Raw genomic sequence first — 21234 nt, 5'->3', positions numbered from 1 at the left:
AGACCATATTATTCATTAAGTTTGTAAAATATGTTTATCATTAAAATACTTATTTGTCTATATTTATATAGTTAGAATGTTTTATTCTTTAAGTTTGAATATACCTTTAAAGATTCTTAATAAAAGAGTTTATTTATATTGTTATTTTATATAATAAGAACATTTTATTCTTTAAGTTTGAAAATATATTTTAAAGTTTCTTATTAAAACAGTTTATTTATTACTTTTATATTGTTATTTTTCATAGAAAGAACATTTTATTCTTTAAGTTTTAAAATATTTTTTAAGTTTCTATATGAAATATTTTATTTATTACTTTTTTATTTTGTTATTTTATACAGAAAGAACATTTTATTCTTTAAGTTTAAAAATATTTTTCATCATGAAAATACTAATTTTTCTTTTTTATATAGTTAGAATGTTTTATTCGTTGAGTTTGAAAATATTTATTAAGGTTTCTTATTAAAATTTTTATTTATTATTTTTTATATTGCTATTTATATAGTAAAACATTTTATTCTTTAAGTTTGAAATTATTTTAAAAGTTTCTCATTAAAACAGCTTATTTATTACTTTTTCATATTGTTATTTTTATAGTAAGAAATTTTATTCTTTAGGTGTTAAAATATTTTTAAAAGTTCCTTATTAAAATAGTTTATTTATTACTTTTTTATATTGTAATTTTATATAGTAAGAACATGTTATTCTTTAAGTTTGAAATTTCTTTTTAATTTCCTTATGAACATAGTTGATTTGCTACTTTTTCATATTGTTATTTTATATAGTAAGAACATTTTATTCTTTTAGTTTGAAAATATTTTTAAAGTTTTTTATAAAGTAGTTTATTTATTACTTTTTATGTTGTTATTTTATATAGTAAGAACAGTTTTTCTTAAATTTGAAAATTGTTTAAGGTTTCTTGTTAAAGTGTTATATTTATTACTTTTTATATTGTTAGTTTATATAGTAAGAACATTATATTTTTTAAGCTTTAAAAGTTGTTAAAGTTTATTATGAAATCATTTTATTTATTACTCTTTTATATTCTTATTTTATATTGTAAGAACATTGTATTATCTAAGTATAAAATATTTTTTAATGTTTCCTATTTAAATAGTTTTTATTACTTTTTGATATTGTTGTTTTATATAGTAAGACCATTTTATTCTTTAAATTTCAATTGTTTTAAAATTTTCTTATGAAAATAGTTTATCTATTACTTTTGTATATTGTTATTTCATATAGTAAGAACATTTTAGTCTTCACGTTTGAAATCATGTTTCAATTTTCTCATTAAAATGGTTTATTGATAACTTTTTGTATTGTTATTTTATATAGTAAATCATTTTATCCTTTAAATTTGTAAAATATTTTTCATAGCTTCCAATTAAAATAGTTTATTTATTACTTTTTATAGTGTTATTTTATATAGTAAGAACAATTTATTCTTTAAGTTTGAAAATATAATTTTTATCATAATATACTTATTTTTTATATTTTTATAGTAGGAACATTTCATTCTGCGAGTTTGAAAATATTTTTTATCATTAAAATACTTATCTTTCTGTATTTATATTGTTAGAATATTTTATTTTAAATTTATAAATATTTTGTAAATTTTCTTATTTAAACATTTTATTTATTACTTTTTTATATTGTTTATTTATATAGTAATAACATTTCATTCTTTAAGTTTGAAAATATTTTTTAAAGTTCCTTATTAAAATAGTTTATTTATTATTTTTATATTGTTATTTTTATAGTAAGAACATTTTATTCTGTAAGTCTGAAAATATTTGTTAAAGTTGCGTACTAAAATAGTTTATTGATTACATTTTAAGATTTATTTTATATAGTAAGAACATTTTGTTTTTTAAGTTTAAAATACTTTTATCATTAAAATACATATTTTCTATATTTACATAGTTAGAATGTTTTATGCTTTAAGTTTGAAAATATTTGTAAAAGTTTCTTATTAAAATAGTTTATTTATTACTTGCTTATATTGTTATTTTATATAGTGAGAAGATTTTATTCTTTAAGTTTGAAATATATTTTAGAGTTTCTACTTAAAATAGTTTATTATTATTTTTTATATTGTTATTTTATATAGTAAGCACATTTTATTCTTTAAATTTTAAAATGTTTTAAGGTTTCTTATTAATGTAGTATATTTATTACTTTTTCATAATGTTATTTTATATAGTAAGAACAGTTTATTTTTTATGGTGTAAAATATTTTTTAAAGTTTGTCATTAAAATAGTTTCTTTGTTATTTTTGTATATTGTTATTTTATATAGTAAGAACATTTTATTCTTTAAGTTTGAAAATTTTATTTAACGTTACTTATTAAAATAGTTTTTTATTTCTTTTTTGTATTGTTATTTTGTATAGTAAAAACATTTTATTGTTTAACTTTGAAAATTCTATAAACGTTTCTCGGTAAATTTATTACTGTTTTATATTCTTATTTCATATAATAAGAACATTTTAATCTTTACGTTTGAAATTTTTAAAAAAATTTCTCATTAAAATAGTTTATTTATGACTTTTTTATATTGTTATGTTAGTAAGAACATTTTATTCTTTTAGTTTAAAAATTTTTTAAAGGTTTTTGTTAAAATATTTTATTTATCATTTTTATTGTTATTTTATATCGTCAGAACATTTTATTCCTTAAGTTTGAAATGTTTTAAAAGTTTCCTTTGAAAATAGTTTATTTATGTCTTTTTTATATTGGTATTTCATATAGCAAGAACATCTTATTGGTTTTGTTTTAATTTTTTTAAGTTTCTTATTAAAATACTTTATTTATTACTGTTTTATGTTGTTATTTTATATAGTAAGAACATTTTATTCTTTAAGTTTGAAAATTTTGTTTAATTTTCTCATTAAAATACTTTATATATTTATTTTTTTGTGTTTTTATAGTAAGAACATTTTATTTTTTAAGTTTAATTTTTTGTAAATTTTCCTATTAAAATAGTTTAATTATTCTTTTGTTATTGTTTTTATAGAAAGAACATTTTATTCTTTAAGTTTGAAAATTTGGTGAAGGTTTTTAATTAAAATAGTTTATTAATTTTTTTGATGGTGTTTTTTATAGTAAGAACAGTTTCTTTTTTAAGTTTGAAAATTCTTTAAATATTCTCATTAAAATAGTTTATTTATTCCATTTTTATTATTTTTTTATTCTTTAAATTTGAAAATGTTTTAAGGTTGCTAATTAAATAATTTATTTATAACTTTTTTGTATTATTATTTTATATAGTAAGTACATTTAATTCTTTAAGTATGAACATTTTGTAAAGTTTCTTTTTAAAATGGTTTATTTATTACTTTTTATATTGCTATTTTACATAGTAAGAACATTTTATTCTCAAAGTTTCAAAATTTTTTAAAGTTTATTATTTTTTGTCATGTCATTTTGTCAGATAAAACTGCCTATTTTTTAATCAAATTGATTAATTGCCTGCTCTGGTTGAGGACCTGCAGCAATGCATCGGAAGAAGCTTCATATGCCTCTTTACAGTGACTTGGTCCAGAATACATTATAGGCTTAAATAAAAGTAAGTAAATAAAAGTACAAAATATGTTAGTTCCATAAAGAGGCCCCTTGGTTTCTAAGAACTTCAACAGGTAAATAGAAGCAAGAATCTAGAGATAAGGAAGAAAAAAAGACATGGCAAGTGCTCGACTGAGCTTCAATCTGTGGCCCCCCTCGCCAAAATTTCACAAGAAACACTCGTCTAGCTGAAAATACTATAAATAATTCCCCCCCACTCTTTATCTGTGCTTAAACCTAAACGTAGATTCCATGAACAACGCTTCTTTCTTAGAACTGCACGCCTGTGGAACTGTCTTCCGTTTTCCTGCTTTCCAGCTGACTACAATCTGATTGTCTTCAAGTCCAATGTAAACAAGTTCTTGATGACCCGTTCCACTTAACTTTACAAATTTACCGAATTTCCCTTACTAACGATTACTATAGTGTCTAATTGACTACTGTATACTCTTAACTCTTATCCTCGAGTGATCTCTGGACCTTGATAAGTGGTGATGCCTATGTTAAAAAAATATTTGTTTCGATTAATTAATTCTTCTTAAATCTAAACATGGATTCTATGACCAAAGCTTCTTTTCTAAAACTACCTGTCTGTGGAACTCTGTCCCACTGCTCTGCTTTCCAGCTGACTACAATATTGTTGTCTTTAAGTCCAGCGTAAATAAGTTCTAATGGAACCATCCTCGTAAATAATCTAAATTTCCACTACAAACGATTACTACGCTACTGTACCTATGACTACAATATGCACGTTAACCGTTATCCTGGAATGGCATCTGGGCCTTGATATGTGGTAACCGCTTTGCAGAAAAAACTCTTACCTGAAGAACTAGACGATTGTTTGCTGATTGGCTTCAAAGGTCGACACAAGGCTCCATAGACAGTGAGGTTTAGTAATAATCCGCCAATTAAAAAAAACGTCCCTCTTATTCCGTAGAAGGAAATACTTCGCTCCGTAAGGTAAGATAGCAGAAAATTGCCGCTACCTGATCCACTGTTAGCGATTCCAAGGGCGAGGGCCCTTTTTTTGGTGAAATAAAATCCTAAGATAATATTTGCAGCGAAGAAATTCATCGCTAAGGACATTCCTAAAAAAAAAATAAAGAAAGAGAAATATTAAAATCATTAGAAATTGTTAAGAGGAATGGAACTTGGTCTTTAAACTGCTGAGAACTTTTAGTGCTGATGTGTGTGTGGGGGGGGCACAATTAATCCACTTTGGGCTTTTATTGACTTTTAGTAGTAATGAAGTACTAAATAGACCAGTGAACATGAACTGGAATATATACATTGAGAGCATTGCCAAGGCTGCTGCAAAGAAGGTGGGCTTTCTCTACCGTGCCAGAAAATTACTTACGCCTAAAAGTATCCTGGTACCTCTAGAAGGCCACCATTCCCCATGTGTAGAGTACTGTTGTCACATTTGGGCTGCTGCATCTGCTGCTTGTCTCTCACTCCTGGACAGGGTTCAAAAGAGAGTCGCCAACCTGATAGGTCCTGAACTGTCATCTAGGCTTCAGCCTCTGTCCCATCGACGAAATGTTGCATCCCTCTACCTGTTCTACAAATACTTTAATGGTGAATGCTCTGACGAACTGCAAGCACTTTTATCTCCTCAACGTGACTACCCTTGACACACCCGACAAGCACCTAAGTCCCACCCCTTTACAGTAGAGATCCCTAGGTGTAAGAAAGCCTTTTACTTCAATAGTTTCTTCCACAGAACTGCAAGTCTTTGGAACTCCCTTCCGGGATACTGCTGTCCCAACTGTACTGATATGCAGAAGTTCAAGAGTAACGCGAACAAACATCTTTATACTCATCTCCCTTCATAATGCCCCTGCAAATTATGTCTCCGATAGTAGCCCCCTACTTTAAAGTGGCACTTGCCTTGTTTAGGGTGAAAATTGAATTACAAAAAAAACATATGATTTATTGTTTTTTTTAACTTCTAAAGAAAGAACTGGAATGCATACTGAAGGGAACTTGAATGAATTAGACACTGACCTCTAGTGTCTAATGTCTTTCTATATCAGGGGTTGTTAGGACAACCTGGCATGAGGATAATAACTATGACTAAATGTTCAAAATGATGCCCTAAGTGTCTTTATTTGTGCCACAATTTGCTTATCTGGCATAGTTAATAACTTCATAGAGCACCGTAAAGCCATGGCACGGGGGGGGGGGAGATCAAAACGTCAGGCTAGCTGATCACTTATGGAAAGAAAAAGGAACAAACTTCCCTTTATGGGACGAGATCAAAATAATTGACAGGAATACAAGATGGAGAGTTAAACGACACAAAGAAACGGCACATATGTTAGAAAAGAAAAAAAAATTACTAAGCAGAACGAGTATAAATATTAGTAGTGTATAGAAACCTCTAATTATAAAGGAAAACAGAAATTGTACAACCCCTCGTTAAATTTTTATGATAAAAGGGAGATAACCCCGTCAAACTTTATTAAATTTACCTCCCCTTGTCAACCAAATTTTTCGCACATACTAAACCACGGCGAAAAAATGACTTCAAGAATACGAAACCATTTACGGAGCCAGTAATTTGCTTCTTTTCATTTCTAAAATGGCGCCTAGCATGCCTGACGAAGGTCGGAGGCTACACCAACCTTAATGTTTATTCTCTAATTTTATACAAGCATTTTTAAGAGATGTTCTGAAATTTGAGATATTAGTAGAAATATAAAAAGTCAAAAATTATATTAAACAACATACTGTTTTCGTTTTTTTAAATTTTTTTATAATTTCGCATATTTCAAAAGATATCTCAAAATGCCAATATTGCTTCATTAAATAAGTTTTCCTGAATTTATACAGGCCATTTTCTTACAGATAGAATACAAATTATCTAGGCTAAATTACACTCAATGGTAAGGATTAATGAGATTGCCAATTATCGGTTTAATGGTGAAGACTATTATGAAATGGGTGAAATTGATGAATGGAAAAAATATACAGGGTGGAACGATAAAATTGTTGCCCTAAAAAAGACGACATGATTCCATTTCCATTTGATGAAAACCGATTTCTTTTTTGTGGTGCAGACCATTTACTAGTTGGCCAGTTGTGTACAAATATCAAGAGCGATACAAGCCTTCTATCATGTCTGAAAGCGATACAATGTTCAACGAGCAATTTCGGAGATGCCCGCTGTACAAATTCTGCTCTCTACTGATCCAAGTTATTACAAAAGGACTATTATTAACATCCTCAAAATGCATCACTTGCCACGAATAGCAGGGACGTGCTCAGGGCGATGAAAACAAAGTTTCCGGCCACGGTTATGGTCTTTGGTGTTTCAAGTGAGGGCCACATCATGCCACCTCACATCTTCAATGTCGGCTTGAAAGTCAACACCAAAGTATACCTGAAGAGTGTGATGATCCCTTTGTGCAACTGGGTGGCTGCTGGCAAACCATGGTTGTAACAGCAGGACTCAGCGCCGGGCTACTAGTCCAAAAAGACTCAATCTGGGCTTTAAAATGAGTGCTACGACTTTGTATCCTCTCGTCCTCCTCCTCCGACCTAAACCCGATGGACTACTTTCTTTAGTGATACGTTGAGAACATCACGAACATGACCTTCCACAACACCTAAGCCAACGTGATACCCTCTATCAGTGATTGAGGCTGAAGGCGGAAACATTGAAAAGATTTCAGCTCTACAACATAATCAAGTTACCTGAATTGATTTTTTTTAAATAAAAATTTTAAAATAAAGCTGTAGTGTTGTTTTCTTAAGAGCGACAATTTTATCGTTCCACCATGTACATGTTGATTTCACCAGCGAGTAACAATAAGGTTTGCTTAATGTATTAAGATTAGAAACAAAGATTTTAATTAGTTATTTATTATTCTTTTATTTATTTATTGTCGTTTACTAACCTGATAACAATATTATTAACTATATTGTTACCTAAAGTTTATAATGAATGAAAGTACTTGATAAAGGTATGAGTAGAGGGATGTATGTATAGTATTCATACCGGCCAAAACACCATATGTGAAGATTAACGTTTCTATGTTGGGAGCAAATGTACTAGCCACAGCTGCTGCTGCGGAAACCACTCCTCCGACCATCATAATCTGTCGATGGCTGGCTTTAAACAAGACCAAAAGTAGTACAAAAGGACCTGGAAAATAAAACAAAAAAATTAGACGTGTTATTTACTCACGAAACAAAATGGCGGCGCAACTTTCAGATGAAATCAAACGAGATTTAATATTTTCTGCTGCCGACAAGTTGGTTATAATTATATTTATAGTCTCTGGTAAAATCTATTACTCCTGAAATACTTATATAAGTTTATTCCATAACTTTCTCTCTCTCTCTCTCTCTCTCTGTCTCTCTCTCTCTCTCTCTCTGTGTATATATATATATATATATATATATATATATATATATATATATATATATATATATATATATAGTAAGTTATAAAATATATATGGCGATTAAGCTACATGAATATTCCGCGTTTCTTCCACTCTAGGATTCCTCAGCCTGAGGAATCATAGAGGGGAAGAAATGCGGAATATTCAATGTAGCTTAATCACCATATATATTTTATAACACACTAACTAGCTCTACCTACGTATTGAGCACTGTTGAAGTAAATACTTAAAGTTTACGCATAAATTTATACCTTCGTATATTTATGTGAGTAAATGAAGTGCACACACACACACACACACACACACACACACACACACACACACACATATATATATATAATTATTTATATATATAATTATTTATTAATTTATTATAATAATTAAATACCTTCAGATTAAGACACTAGTATTTCATTCCTTTCAGGAATCTTTAATGCAGAGTGTCACGATTACACCAGTCGATAGATTTGAACTCGGCGACACAAGTCATCTTTGGCTTGATTAGCAAGGACCGTATCAATGCGGCTACCGTTAACCGTGTGAAATAATGTTGAAATTAAACATTTTGTTTTTAAATGTTTTTTTTTACGTGAATCAAAGTGATCTAATCATTATATGATGATCTATGCATATATATATATATATATATTTAAAAAATGTGTGTATATATATGTGTGTGTGTGTATATATATATATATATATATATATATATATATATATAATGGACTTTCTATTATTTAATATATATATACATATATATATGTGTATATATATACATATATATATATATATATATATATATATATATATATATACAAAGTAATAGATAGTCCATTGTTTAAAGTACGCTCTGTTGATATGGAATACAAAATGCAAAAATTTAACGGTTCAGTAAAGAGGTTAAGAGATCCTGAAGAAAAGGAAAAGACGTAAGGGGCATTAGAAGAAAAAGAAAGAAAGAAAGAAAGAAGAGGAAGAGGAAGAATGAAAACAGGAAATCATAAAGTATTTATTGGTGGTGATTCTAAGGAATGTCTTTCTCCTCCCTATTCGCCCCCATCTCCGTCGACTCTCTAACCTTACCCCCATCTTTCATCATAGCTTTTTTTATTATTTACTATGCGAAGCTTTGAAAGTTGTATAGCAATAGTAATAATAATAATATAATCTCACAATATATATAATTAATTTATCTCCATGCTTAGATATAATCATCTGCTCTAAACGTGTTACTGATAATTAAAAATAGAAGGTTATGGGGGATAAACATGTTGGTTACTGTGGTATTTATGATAATTGATAATGGCAATGTGTAAAAAAAATTTGTAATTATATTGATTAATAATGTAAACAATGGTGGGAAGAAAGTGTTTAAAATAAACTTTAAAAATCAAAATAATGGATTTCAAAAGATAGAAGATAAGGTGTAAACGGCAATTAGTAATAATAAGTCAAGATGTAAAATAAGTCTATATAACTGATCTGAAATTACTCTTATAATATGTATATATAAGAGAGAGAGAAAGAAAATTATTAACTGTAAGTTGAACTTTACAATCAAAATTTGTTGTTCGACTGAATACTTCAGAAAGCAATTTACAAAGTCCTTATTCCGCGGAGTTTCAAAGCATTCTTTGAAACTCCGCAGAATAAGGGCTTTGTAAATTGCTTTTTGGAGTATTCAGTCGAACAATAAATTTTGATTGTAAAGTTCAATTTACAGTTTTAATTTTCTTTCTCTTTTAATAAGCTTTACTCTCTATTGTGTATTGAGCTTTTTTATTCGGTTGGGATTAAAGTATCTATAAATAAATACTGTTATTTATAGTTGTTTGAAGTTTACCATTGCGTATATCAGGTAAACACTAAATTCCTTTTTTTTTTTTTCTTTTTTTTTTTTTATTACATTTTCACCCCAAACAAGGCACATTGCCACTTTGGTGTAGGGGGCTACTATCAGGGGAAACATCTACTGGGGTACTATGTAGGGATTAGGGCAGCGAGATGTTGGTTCACGTTGCACTTGAACTTATGCATGTCAGTACAGTTGGGGAAGCAGTGACCCGGAATGGAATTCCAAAGTCTAGCAGTTCTGGGGAAGAAACTACTGGAGTAGAAGGATCTTTTACATCTAGGGATCTCTACAGTGTGGGGGTGGGATTTTGCAGCTTGTCGGGTCTGTCGAGGGTGTTCACGTCGTGGGGGCACAAGTGCTTGCAGTTCTTCAGAGCATTCACCATTATAATACTTGTAGAACAGGCAGAGGGATGCAACGTTTCGACGATGGGACAGAGGCTGAAGTTTTGATGCCAGTTTAGGGCCTATCAGATTTGCGACTCTCTTTTGAACCCTGTCAAGGAGCGAGAGACTAGTAGCCGATGCACCGGCCCAAATATGACAGCAATACTCCATACATGGGCGAATAGTGGCCTTATAGAGGTACAGGATACTTTCGGGTGTTAAAAGTTTTCTAGCACGGTAGAGAGAGCCCACCTTCCTTGCAGCGGCCTTGGCAATGCCCTCGATGTAACTGTTCCAACTTATGTTTCCAGTGAACGTTAGGCCAAGGAGCTTGAGAGACGTACTCTCAGATAAAGAGTCGTTGGCCATTGCTATAGGTGGTAGAGAAGGTTTCTTGTAATTATTGAATGAAACCAGTTTTGTCTTGGTGGCATTGAACGTGACCATCCATTTTTGTCCCCATTCCACTACTGATTGGAGGTCATCCTCTAGTGTTTCTGCCATTACTTTAGATGTATGTTCGTTTGTTTTCCTGTCGTGCCTGCTATAGAGTGTGGTGTCATCAGCATATATCCCCATCTCAGAGGCAATCTTGTCGGGGAGGTCATTTATGAATATCAGGAACAGCAGAGGTCCCAGGATAGATCCTTGGGGCACTCCCGCATTTATATCATATTGTTTAGATGTACGACCGTCGAGGACAACCTGGATTTTTCTCTTATCTAAGAAGGATTTAATTACGTTAAGTATTCTACCAGTGATACCGTAAGATCTAATCTTCCTGAGGAGACCCTCATGCCATACCCTGTCAAAAGCCTTAGATATATCTAGAGCTACCGCTCTGCCCTCTCCCACTTTGTCCAGTGAATGGTATATGCGTTCAGAGATTACAGTGAGGATGTCTGCCGTGGAACGGGCTTGTCTAAATCCATATTGACGGTCGGTCAGAAGTTTAGCATCTGTAAGGTGCTGGACTAGAGCATGGTTAATTAAGGTCTCAAATATTTTGGCAAAAAGTGGGAGGAGGCTAATAGGGCGATAATTTAATGGGTCAGTTCTTTCGCCAGAATTCTTGAATACTGGTACTACAGAAGCAGTTTTCCAACAGCTCGGAAAGCAAGATTCATTAAGGCATTTGTTGTAGAGTTTGGAGAGAACTGGAGCTACTTCGGCTGAGCACTTTTTTAATAGCACAGCTGGGATGAGGTCGGGTCCACATGCTTTGGAAGTGTCAAGGTTTTTTATGATAGCATGCACCTGAGCAGGGGTGATTTTCAGGTCGTCTAGCATGGTGGCGTCTGTCCGCATAGGAAATTGAGGTAGGGGTGGTTTAGAGGGTCCAGTGTGGAGTTTGAGGCAAACCGACTGGCAAGCATGTTAGCCTTCTCGGTTGCTGAGCAAAGAACCTCGTGATTGTTGGTTAGTGGGGGAATTGTTGATTGCCCATTATTTACTACACTGTTGTAGATTTTCCAGAAGTCACGAGTTCCTAGTTTTTGTGCTTCGATGCGTTTTTTCGTGGTTTCCGTAAATTCCCTCTTAGCTGTCGCTATTTCTTTCTTAACGTTACTTCTAGCTTCTATGTACTTCTGTCTGTTTGAACTGGACTTATGTCGATTAAACCTGCGGAATGCATGCTGCCTTTGAGCAATGGCAGTTGCGCAAGTCGAAGTAAACCATTGGGGAGAGTGGGGCTTGCTATAGAATTTCCGCATGGGAACATGCGCTTCGATTGCAGTTTTGAACCATTCAGTGGTCTCGGTTGCACACTGTTCAGCAGGAAGAGAAAAAATATTTCCCCATGGGGCGTCTCTGATAAGATCTCTGATAGCTTCCCAGTCAGCCTTTTTATAATATCTCGTTGTTTTGAGCACTGGCTCTTCAGTTTTGGGTCTAGAGTTTAGGGCGATTTCAACCATTATCACCGCATGATCAGCGTTCCCAAGTGGGCTGTCGGCTTTCGTTACACAATCATCAGGAACTGTGGTCAAAAACAGATCTAATAGTGATGCGTGTTGTTCTTCCTGATCAGGGAAGCGGGTTGGAAAAGTAACAATTTGCGCTAGGGAGTGAGATACAGAGACGCTATGAGTTGCGCTGCCTGCTGCATCTGTGTAAGTAGAGAATCCAAGCCAGTTTTTGTGATGGACATTAAAGTCGCCAAATACATGTACTTGGGCGCTAGTGTCGAAGGAGAGTGCTGTGTCTATGCTGTCAGATACTTTGTTTATTATGGTGCAGTCTTGGGTCGAGGGAGAGCGGTAGAGAAAGTAAAAGTAGCTAATGTTGTGTTGCATGATTAGTCTAAAGCACATAAAGGCTTGATCATCCGTTTCTAGGTTTGTTTCTCTAGTCAAGGGAAGGGTATTACGAATGTAAACTCCAAGTCCGTGCATATGTCTGTCAGAGTCCTTACGGCAGAGTGGGAGATATCCAGGCATGTTAAAGTAGTTAGAGGGGATGGAGGAGTGTAGGTTAGTCTCACTTAGTGCTAAGATATCCGGGGTATTTGTTAGGAGAAATGCTTCAACATCAGCTAAATTAGTTCTAAGCCCACGGATATTTGTGAATGCAAGCCTCAAGGGAGGAGGCAAGTTGGATTTGTTTGACCCTAAGCCTGGTTTAAGCTTATTTTTAGATTGTACTGTCATCATGTTTTTTTTAACGAGTTTCAGTTGGGTTAGGGGAAGCCGAACAGGAGGTTATGCAGAATATCACACATGCATCACAAGTAGACCATCAGCTGACCCTCCATCAACTAGGACTGTGGCCTCAGGAAAGCCCACCGGGGATGAGTGCAGGGTCCCTTTCCATGCGCGCCATGGCACTGCAAACATCCCGATATTATTCAACTGTTGATGGAGCAGCCGCTCTAAGCGCTACCAAAGAGTTAGGGCTCCTGTACTACCAGTCGGAAACAGCAGCCAGTAACTGTCAATCCGGTACCCTCAACCCATCGGAGGAAGGTCAACCCAATCTAATTGCTCAGGCATATGTGGTACTCAAGCATTCTCAAGTGCCCAGCTTTAGGGGTGGGGTGTGTCGGGAGTGGGGAAACGGCGTTCAATTGCCCTAGACAAGAAACAAGATCTGCCACTGGGTGTTTCTGTCGAATCACTGTGATAGTATCTCTGCGCCTGACTAATAGGCAAAGAAGGAGTATGGAAGCCGGGCGATAGGCAGGACCTATCTACTCCTTTCCTTTGATTTCATTACTCTTTCTGTCTCTCTCTCTCTCTCTCTCTATATATATATATATATATATATATAGAGAGAGAGAGAGAGAGAGAGAAATTATCCTCAGAATATATATATATATATATATATATATATATACATATATATATATGTATATTCTGATGATAATTTCTGTTATTCAGAGAAATATACTTACCACCAAACATTGACGCACCACTTATGATAGCACCAACAAGTGATGTCTTTGACACAGACTCGTTGTAGAGGTCGATTAAAGCTAAAAGAACGATTCCATTCGAACAGATAATTCCCGAAACTGTAAAATTCGTCATAAAAGCTGCAAAGCACACAGCCCAACCCCAGCCACCATCAGGGGGTGCTATCTCGTTTTCCACTTCGGTAAACACTTTGTCTTCCGGTTCTTTCGTTCCATTTTCGATCTCAGATAACCCTCTGAAAATACACAACAATAATCTTATTAGAATTAGTTTTTGCGTATGTCTGCAGCTGGAAACATTGAAAATTATCTTTTTTGTAACAATGTTGTAACGCTTCTGTAATCAAGGTACAAGCCAAGGTGTACTATTATATTATAAAGGAATGTGGCAAGTAACGGTTGCTTAGTGTTAAAGGGCACAGATTGACAACCTGGGCGTGTCAAGTTAGTTTCACAAAAATCTTTTCACTTAAGATGTTGGCAATGTTGATCTGGTGCCTCTGCATGAACCAAATGTCTTGCTAGATAGAATTCTAACTGGAAAGATATCGAGTCTACTAATAGCAACGATAGATTTATTTGATTCATACGAAATAAATGAATGAACCAACAGATTATATATTTGCATATGCCATAGTTCCTTCATCGTAGCATTGTGTATGTTTGAGCCATACATTAGCTCGCAGAGAGGCATGTATACCCCATTGTGCCAAGTCTGAATCCAGTCCGTTCCACAGAAACATTTTAATTTATGATGTTTGCAACCATTACATAGTCCCGTTTATAGTACCCATATTTTTTAGAACGGATTCTAACAAGAAAGAAACTGGGGATACCAATGCCAACAATAAAATCATCTGATTCTTCCGAAATAAATGAAAATAATGAAAATGTGTATTATAGATACAATGTGGAGCATATATGTCTTTCGTCAATAAAAATATGCGACCATTTCCAGTGCGTATGTATGTTTCTCGCCTCTACATGAAATCAGATTTTATTTTCTATTTAATATTGTAGTATTATCAATGCGTATATATATGCGTATATATAACGAGTGTTTATACACATGCACGTCTAATCTATATAAATATACGTGCGTATGAAACTGATGCTCATGTATCGTCTAGTGGTTAGAAATATTCGTTGGGTATGTGTGTGCGTGTTTACACACATTCAAGTTCACTTAACATGAACAAAGTAATAGTCATTAGTTCAAAACGGGTTCAACAAACATGATCAATAAATAGATAATGGCAGTTTGGTAACGGACTACTAACCTTAGGTTGTGATTCTCTTTGTCCCTTGCTCACTGCAAGAAAACATTTCACTGTAGAACAGTAACAACAGAACTTCCTTTTTATTTTTCTTCGTTTGTTCTCATTTTCATAGTCAAGTGTTTCCTTCAAGGATCTACAACAGTTTCTCTCTCTTTAGTCGTTACATCGTCTTTTAGCTCAGTCGAATACTTCCACGGCTGGCAATGTCAACCTCCTCTTGTTGACGGCTCCCTCGTTCTCTGACTCTTACTTGTATATGTAGTCTACATATCAAAACCTACTCTTTCTTTGTTACCAGATTAATTCCATTGTTTATAAAATTAAATTCCTAAATCTATTTTATGATGTAAATATTGCTATAATATTTTATGTACAAACATTCCTAAATCTAAGTTCAAATTCTTCCGTTAGATTTTTAACATAAATATTTTGGATAAACATTCCTTTCTTTTAAAACATTCTCTCCGCATCTTTTTTATACATAACAGTTAACAAAAAAATCACATTAATCGTTCAGACCGTTGGCATTGCTCGCAATAATATAGCACATACATTACGCTGTGATTATAGCCAAAAGGTCAAACATAGCATTATTATACAATTATTCTTGAAATCGAAATAGAAGTGTTAAAACAATCTTTCAATCAAATGCGTGTACATTTTCCTCCTGAAGTGTTCATGGATGGTTCTGCTCTTGAGGAAAAATCGACTCTAAAATTTCTTATTCTTTTTTCTCACCAAAGATTTCTTGGAGTTCATGCTCTTTCCATTTCCTGTAAAATTGGTTCCCTCTATCACCCTAAACAATTTCTTACATCTAAAGATATTCTCCATCTCTAAAAATCTACTATCACACTATGTATGAATTATTGTCATATTTGGACTCGTTAATCTAAGTCCCATTTAAAGGTTTTTTTTTCATAAGATGCAGAAATGTATATGTAATTTGATTGGCCCCTACATTTTCTTCCACCCAAAACTCTTTTTCACAGACGTGATGTTGCTACTCACATTGTTTTTTATATAAATATTATTATGGCATGTGTTCTTTACAATTGCCGGGATTTTTTCCTGCTTCTTTTGTTCCAGCTCGTTTGACTGGTTGGTCTAGTAGTCTTCATCAATTCACTGTCTTGATACCCTATTGTAATACAGCTTCCTATTCCAGGAGCTATTTTTCAAGAACTCCAGGCTTCTGGAACTCTCTTCCTGCTGACTGCTTCCCCTAACTATAACCTAGGTCTTTTCAATAGTAAGGTCAATAGGCATCTCCTGTCTTTTTCTTTTCGTTATCGGTAGTTCTTTACATCAAGCGGATCCATGCCTTTCTAAAGAGATTTCAATAAAAAAAATAATACTGGATATTTTGTTTTCATGTACATAAGTCGTAGATAAGCAGTTTACAGACAAATGAATTCTTCGCAAAAAAATCAATGGACCAGAGGTAATCTCGTCAGCGTCAGACAAGGCCAAACTATTTGCAAAGAACTTTGCAGCTAATTCTACCCTATGCGACGAAGGCCATCAACTCCCCATATTTCCTCCTATAACACAGAACAAGCTAGGTAACATACAAATATCCGTGCATGAGGTCGCCAAGCTAATAAAGAACCTAGATTCCGGTAAAGCAACTGGCCCTGATGGCATCCTAATTATAGTGTTAAAAAAGCTTCAACCAGAACTCGCTCCCATACTTACGAAACTATTTAAGCGCTGCCTTAAGGAGACGTACTTTCCGACTCCCTGGAAGACCTCATCAGTTTGCCCTGTATTTAAGAATTCAGGTGATAAGTCATCTCCCTCTCAGTACAGACCAATAAGTCTCCTGTGTGTTATGAGTAAGTTGCTGGAATCCATATTAAATAGAGAAATAGTCAACCACCTCAGCAGAAACAACCTTCTTAGTAACACACAATATGGTTTCCGTTCTGCAAGATCTACCGCAGATGTGCTGACGGTTATATCTCACAGGATTAGTGAATCTCTTGACAAAGGCTTCCTTTCTAGGGCAATTGCTCTTGACATATCAAAGGCCTTCGACAAGGTATGGCATAAGGGTCTACTTCACAAGATTTCCAGCTACGGTATAACTGGAAATGTTTTCTCAATCATTAAATCATTTCTCTCCGATAGGCTCATAAGAGTAGTGGTCGATGGACAAAAATCGGAGGCTTGCAATATAAATGCATGAGTCTCTCAGGGGTCAATCCTGGGCCCAACTCTCTTCCTGATCTACAGCAATGACCTCCCTAAACACATACTTAAATCATTCGTTGACATCTATGCTGATGACACGACCATCTACGGCAACACATCAAAGGCTGTAAATGACAAAGTTCTCTCTGATTCTCTCTCCTCTGATCTCGAGCGCGTGGTTCAGTGGGGGAAGACGTGGCTGGTTACCTTTAATGCATCCAAAACCAAACTCCTATCCTTACATCATCAACGCTCTGATCCCCATCTGGCATCAATTGGGATGGATGGCTCTCGTCTGGGTGAGGCCCCGTGTTTTGACAAGCTTCTGGGTTTGACCTTTGCTCCTAATTTGAAATGGAACACTTACATCAAGTCTGTTGCCAAGGTCGCTGGAAAGATGGTGGGATCTTTCTACCGCTCCAGAAGATATCTCACTACTTATGCAATTCTCTATCTATATAAAAGCTAGGTACGTCCAAGGATGGAATACTGTTGCCATATCTGGGCAGGAGCTGCTAAAAACAGCCTATCCTGCCTTGACAGAGTACAAAATAGACTTCGTGGCTTAGTGGGGGATGCCCTCTTCTCTACCCTGCAACCTCTCTCCCACAGAAGAGACGTTGCGAGCCTATCCTTGTTTTATCGTTATTTCCATGGCAGATGCTCGTCTGAACTCCAATCTCTGGTCCCCTCTCGCCAATCTTTCACGAAAAACACCCGTCTAGCTGACTCCACTGTGAAAAATTTCCCTCACTCTTTATCTGTGCCTAAATCAAAACGTAGATTCCATGAACAAAGCTTCTTTCTTAGAAGTTCACGCCTGTGGAACTCTGTTCTGTTTGCCTGCTTCCCACCTGACTACAACTTGGATGTGTTGAAGTCCAACGTTAACAAATTCGTAATGAACCGCCCCCTTAAGTAAACACTTCATCAAATCTCCACACTAACGTAATGTACTTGCAATAATCCTTATCCCTGAGTGGCTTCCGGGCCTTGATAAGTTGTGATCATTGTGTAAAAAAATATTCTAATGATATGTATGCTTAAATTATTTATCAGTACTTCCATATCATATGCTTAATAATAATTTTCCGGATTCTTTTGTACAGGCATTTAAAATCGTCATAGACTCTTTAAAATTCAGTATGTTATTGCTATACATCTTATAAGATGACTGTAAAATTCTTATGATTTCAGATTCAAAGAAATAGCTACAATAGGAATTCGAATACACCTTACTAAAGCCTGATTGTCACAGCTCGTGAATTTCAAAAATACAATCTGGGCGTGAGGATACTTTAGAAGAACCATATGCAAAAAAAATTATGTTTTAAACTTAGAAAATATTCACAGAAACGTATAGAATGCATCAGACTGTTTTTTTAACCACCTTGCATGATTCGAGTATCGGTTTTTGAGTGGCATAAAAGATTCAAGGATGGCAGGGTCTGTGAGGGATGATGAGGGTTTGGGGAGTAGTAAGGAATCAGAACACCAGAGTTGATTAGTCATATAAAGAATTTAATGGATAATAGCTGCCGTGTGTCTATAGAGACAATAAGAACACAGTGTGATGTCAGTGTGGGAACTGTACACACAGTTATTCAAGAGGAACTGAAGATGCGAAAGATCTGCGCAAAGTTTGTCCCAAGGGTTCTCAGAGAAGGTCAGACTATTTGACCAAGATTAGCATCAAGATAGTTCCTTACACTCCATATTATCCAGACCTTGTTCTATGTGACTTTTAGTTATTCCCTAAGCTCAGGGAAAACCTTAGAGGCTGTCGTTATAAGACAATTGAGGAAATGAAAGAGGCGCTGTGATGAGGGTCATTGACATGTTCATACAAGAGCACTTCCGTATGGCCTTTCAGAATTTGTTGGAACGGCATAACAAGTGCAGCTGGAAGAAATTACGTCGAAGGTAACTATCGTTTCATGTGTGTACATTTTTTGAATAACCTGTTTGAACACATTTCAAATTAGCATAACAAAAGTAACAATCATAATTATGGTTTCCTATTCTCTTAGAACTTACCAAATATTTCTGTAAACCTTTTGTTTCGATCTATCCTTGCAAGCTTTGCATCGTAAATGTCCTGATCTCCAATCAACAAGACAAAATATATGCAAATTAATGGTTTTGCCAAATCTTCAATATTTAATCTGGTTTTGCCAGAGTAAATTCAACATAAATATAGCAAAGCACGACTCGAGGCTTTAACATCTATTGTAAAATTTGGATTCGGAATAAGAATAGCTCGGCTAATTTGCTTTCAACGAGGTTCAAGGAATTTCTAGAGAAATACTTTAATAATTAACAAAATATACATCAAGCTGAAAGGACTATATCAAGTAAATAATATTTCATTACATAAAACCAGGGAGATTACATTGAAAGAGATGTTCATGCTAAGAAAATCACCAATGATGAAAATATTTACAGAAATCATGCAAACTTTACAATTTAACTGAATATGATTCATTTAAAAGCTATTAATTCTACTGAAGTATAATGGGGGGGGGGTCACCTCAAATACATAAACGAAATGTTCGAGAAAGATTATCGCTACAGTCCTCTGTCTCTACTCTCGTTGCCTTCTCTCCTGGCTGATCGGGAATAATCTCCCAGCACCGAGAAATGTACATCGTTTTATAGTTTCCATCTTCACGCACACACGAGATTACGCGAAAACGGACGAAATAAAAATGCTGGCCGCCATGTTTGTTCTTCCTTTTCTTCGCCTGAACTCACTCGCTGGGCACCCACGGTAATACTTCTCTTTCTTGCTTCTAACCACAGACAACAATTATAAGAATTGAGTATCATGCATATTGTGGCATATGAATTAATTCTAATAAACCTCAATTTCTGTCTAACTTTCAAACCAAATTTCATTCATAAATGCCTCACACTCTTTGATCAGATTGGCGACGACTATGACAAAAATCCGAACATAGGATTTCCGGTCATTTTCTATATATTAAAGAAGCGTATTTCCTCTCAAGGCCAAAATACCGTAGGTTTGCAACAACTGAGGCCACATACAAATTCATTATGTCTACACTATTAACCACTGCCGGATGTGACTTTACCACGGCATTATATATATGCATTCAGGCGTTATATTTAAATCTTAGTTCGAGGAGCGCCACGATTACAATCTCACCATCTATAGAAGAAGTAGTTCCTATTTCTCTCTCTGCCTTTCCTGTACTTCTACCACACCCACTTAACACCGCCTTATTCATACTTATTCCTACTCTGCTGGGTTTTCACCACTTAATTTTTTACACAGCACTTACCATATCTTCAACATACTCCTACTTATAGATTATAATTTCTCCCTGGCTAAAATCCGCCCTCACTGATTGGTTGATCAGGATATATTCTATTAGTCTGCTATTTGCCTCTCCCCCTTTAAACGAACGGTCCGAAACTTATAATCACGCCGCCATGTTCTGGCATATCCATTCGTTACATTACGAACGTTATGCTCCACATTAAGTCTTACTCAATCCCGTCTTCGTTATTTCTACATATTTATGTTTATTAATGCCTCTATTTACTTACTTAGATCGTATTTTCTTTTCTTAGACGGAGAGAGACAGATAGAGGGGGATACAATGGAAGGGCGAGATACAGAGAAAATACATTACGAGTCAGACTTAGAGTTAGACATATATTAAAGATTATTAACCTGTTCCAAAAGTTAGAATTTCTAAATTAGGGGTCATTTTATTAAATTTAAATGAAAAAATGATCTCCCACTATATATTCTAAAATATTTTATTTGAAAGATTCACACGTAATCGCCTAATAAAGCAAAATATCATTTTTAGAGGGGTTGTTTAAGGGCCCCTTCCTAGTTTTAAATATATTTATAATTATTTTTAAATTGACAAACGTTTTTCCTTTATATATATTCTCAAAGACATTCATCTAGTGCTATTATCCATTTTTGACATTTTCTCTACCCTCCTCGATCTCTCCTTATGGATGGTTAAAAAAACTGGTGCCCATGTTTTGCGGATTTTTGTAAAAAAATTATTTTGCAAATATTAATTCATCCTATATTTATGGAGAATTTATTCGGCAATATTGAATATGTAGGTACGCCATTA

General features: G+C 34.1%; 1 protein-coding gene across 5 annotated transcripts in view; it reads right to left on the bottom strand.

Moving 5' to 3' along the window:
* The window catches only part of LOC145278011 (monocarboxylate transporter 9-like), a 199293-nt gene that overhangs the window by 31603 nt on the left and 146456 nt on the right, over positions 1 to 21234 (bottom strand). For all 5 annotated transcript variants that reach the window (XM_080130191.1, XM_080130193.1, XM_080130192.1 and 2 more), the window contains exons 4-6: positions 13614 to 13870; positions 7570 to 7716; positions 4388 to 4654 (exon numbers count right to left, since the gene is read on the bottom strand). In XM_080130191.1, the coding sequence (XP_079986317.1) occupies positions 4388 to 4654; positions 7570 to 7716; positions 13614 to 13870 (671 nt within the window). The remainder of the gene's footprint in view (positions 1 to 4387; positions 4655 to 7569; positions 7717 to 13613; positions 13871 to 21234) is intronic.

This window comes from Euprymna scolopes, chromosome 6 (assembly GCF_053919585.1).
Source record: "Euprymna scolopes isolate OS-2025 chromosome 6, ASM5391958v1, whole genome shotgun sequence".
Taxonomy (NCBI): Eukaryota; Metazoa; Mollusca; class Cephalopoda; order Sepiida; family Sepiolidae; genus Euprymna; species Euprymna scolopes.
The sequence above is the reverse complement of the archived record's forward strand: the minus strand, read 5'-3'. Positions and strand labels throughout refer to the sequence as shown.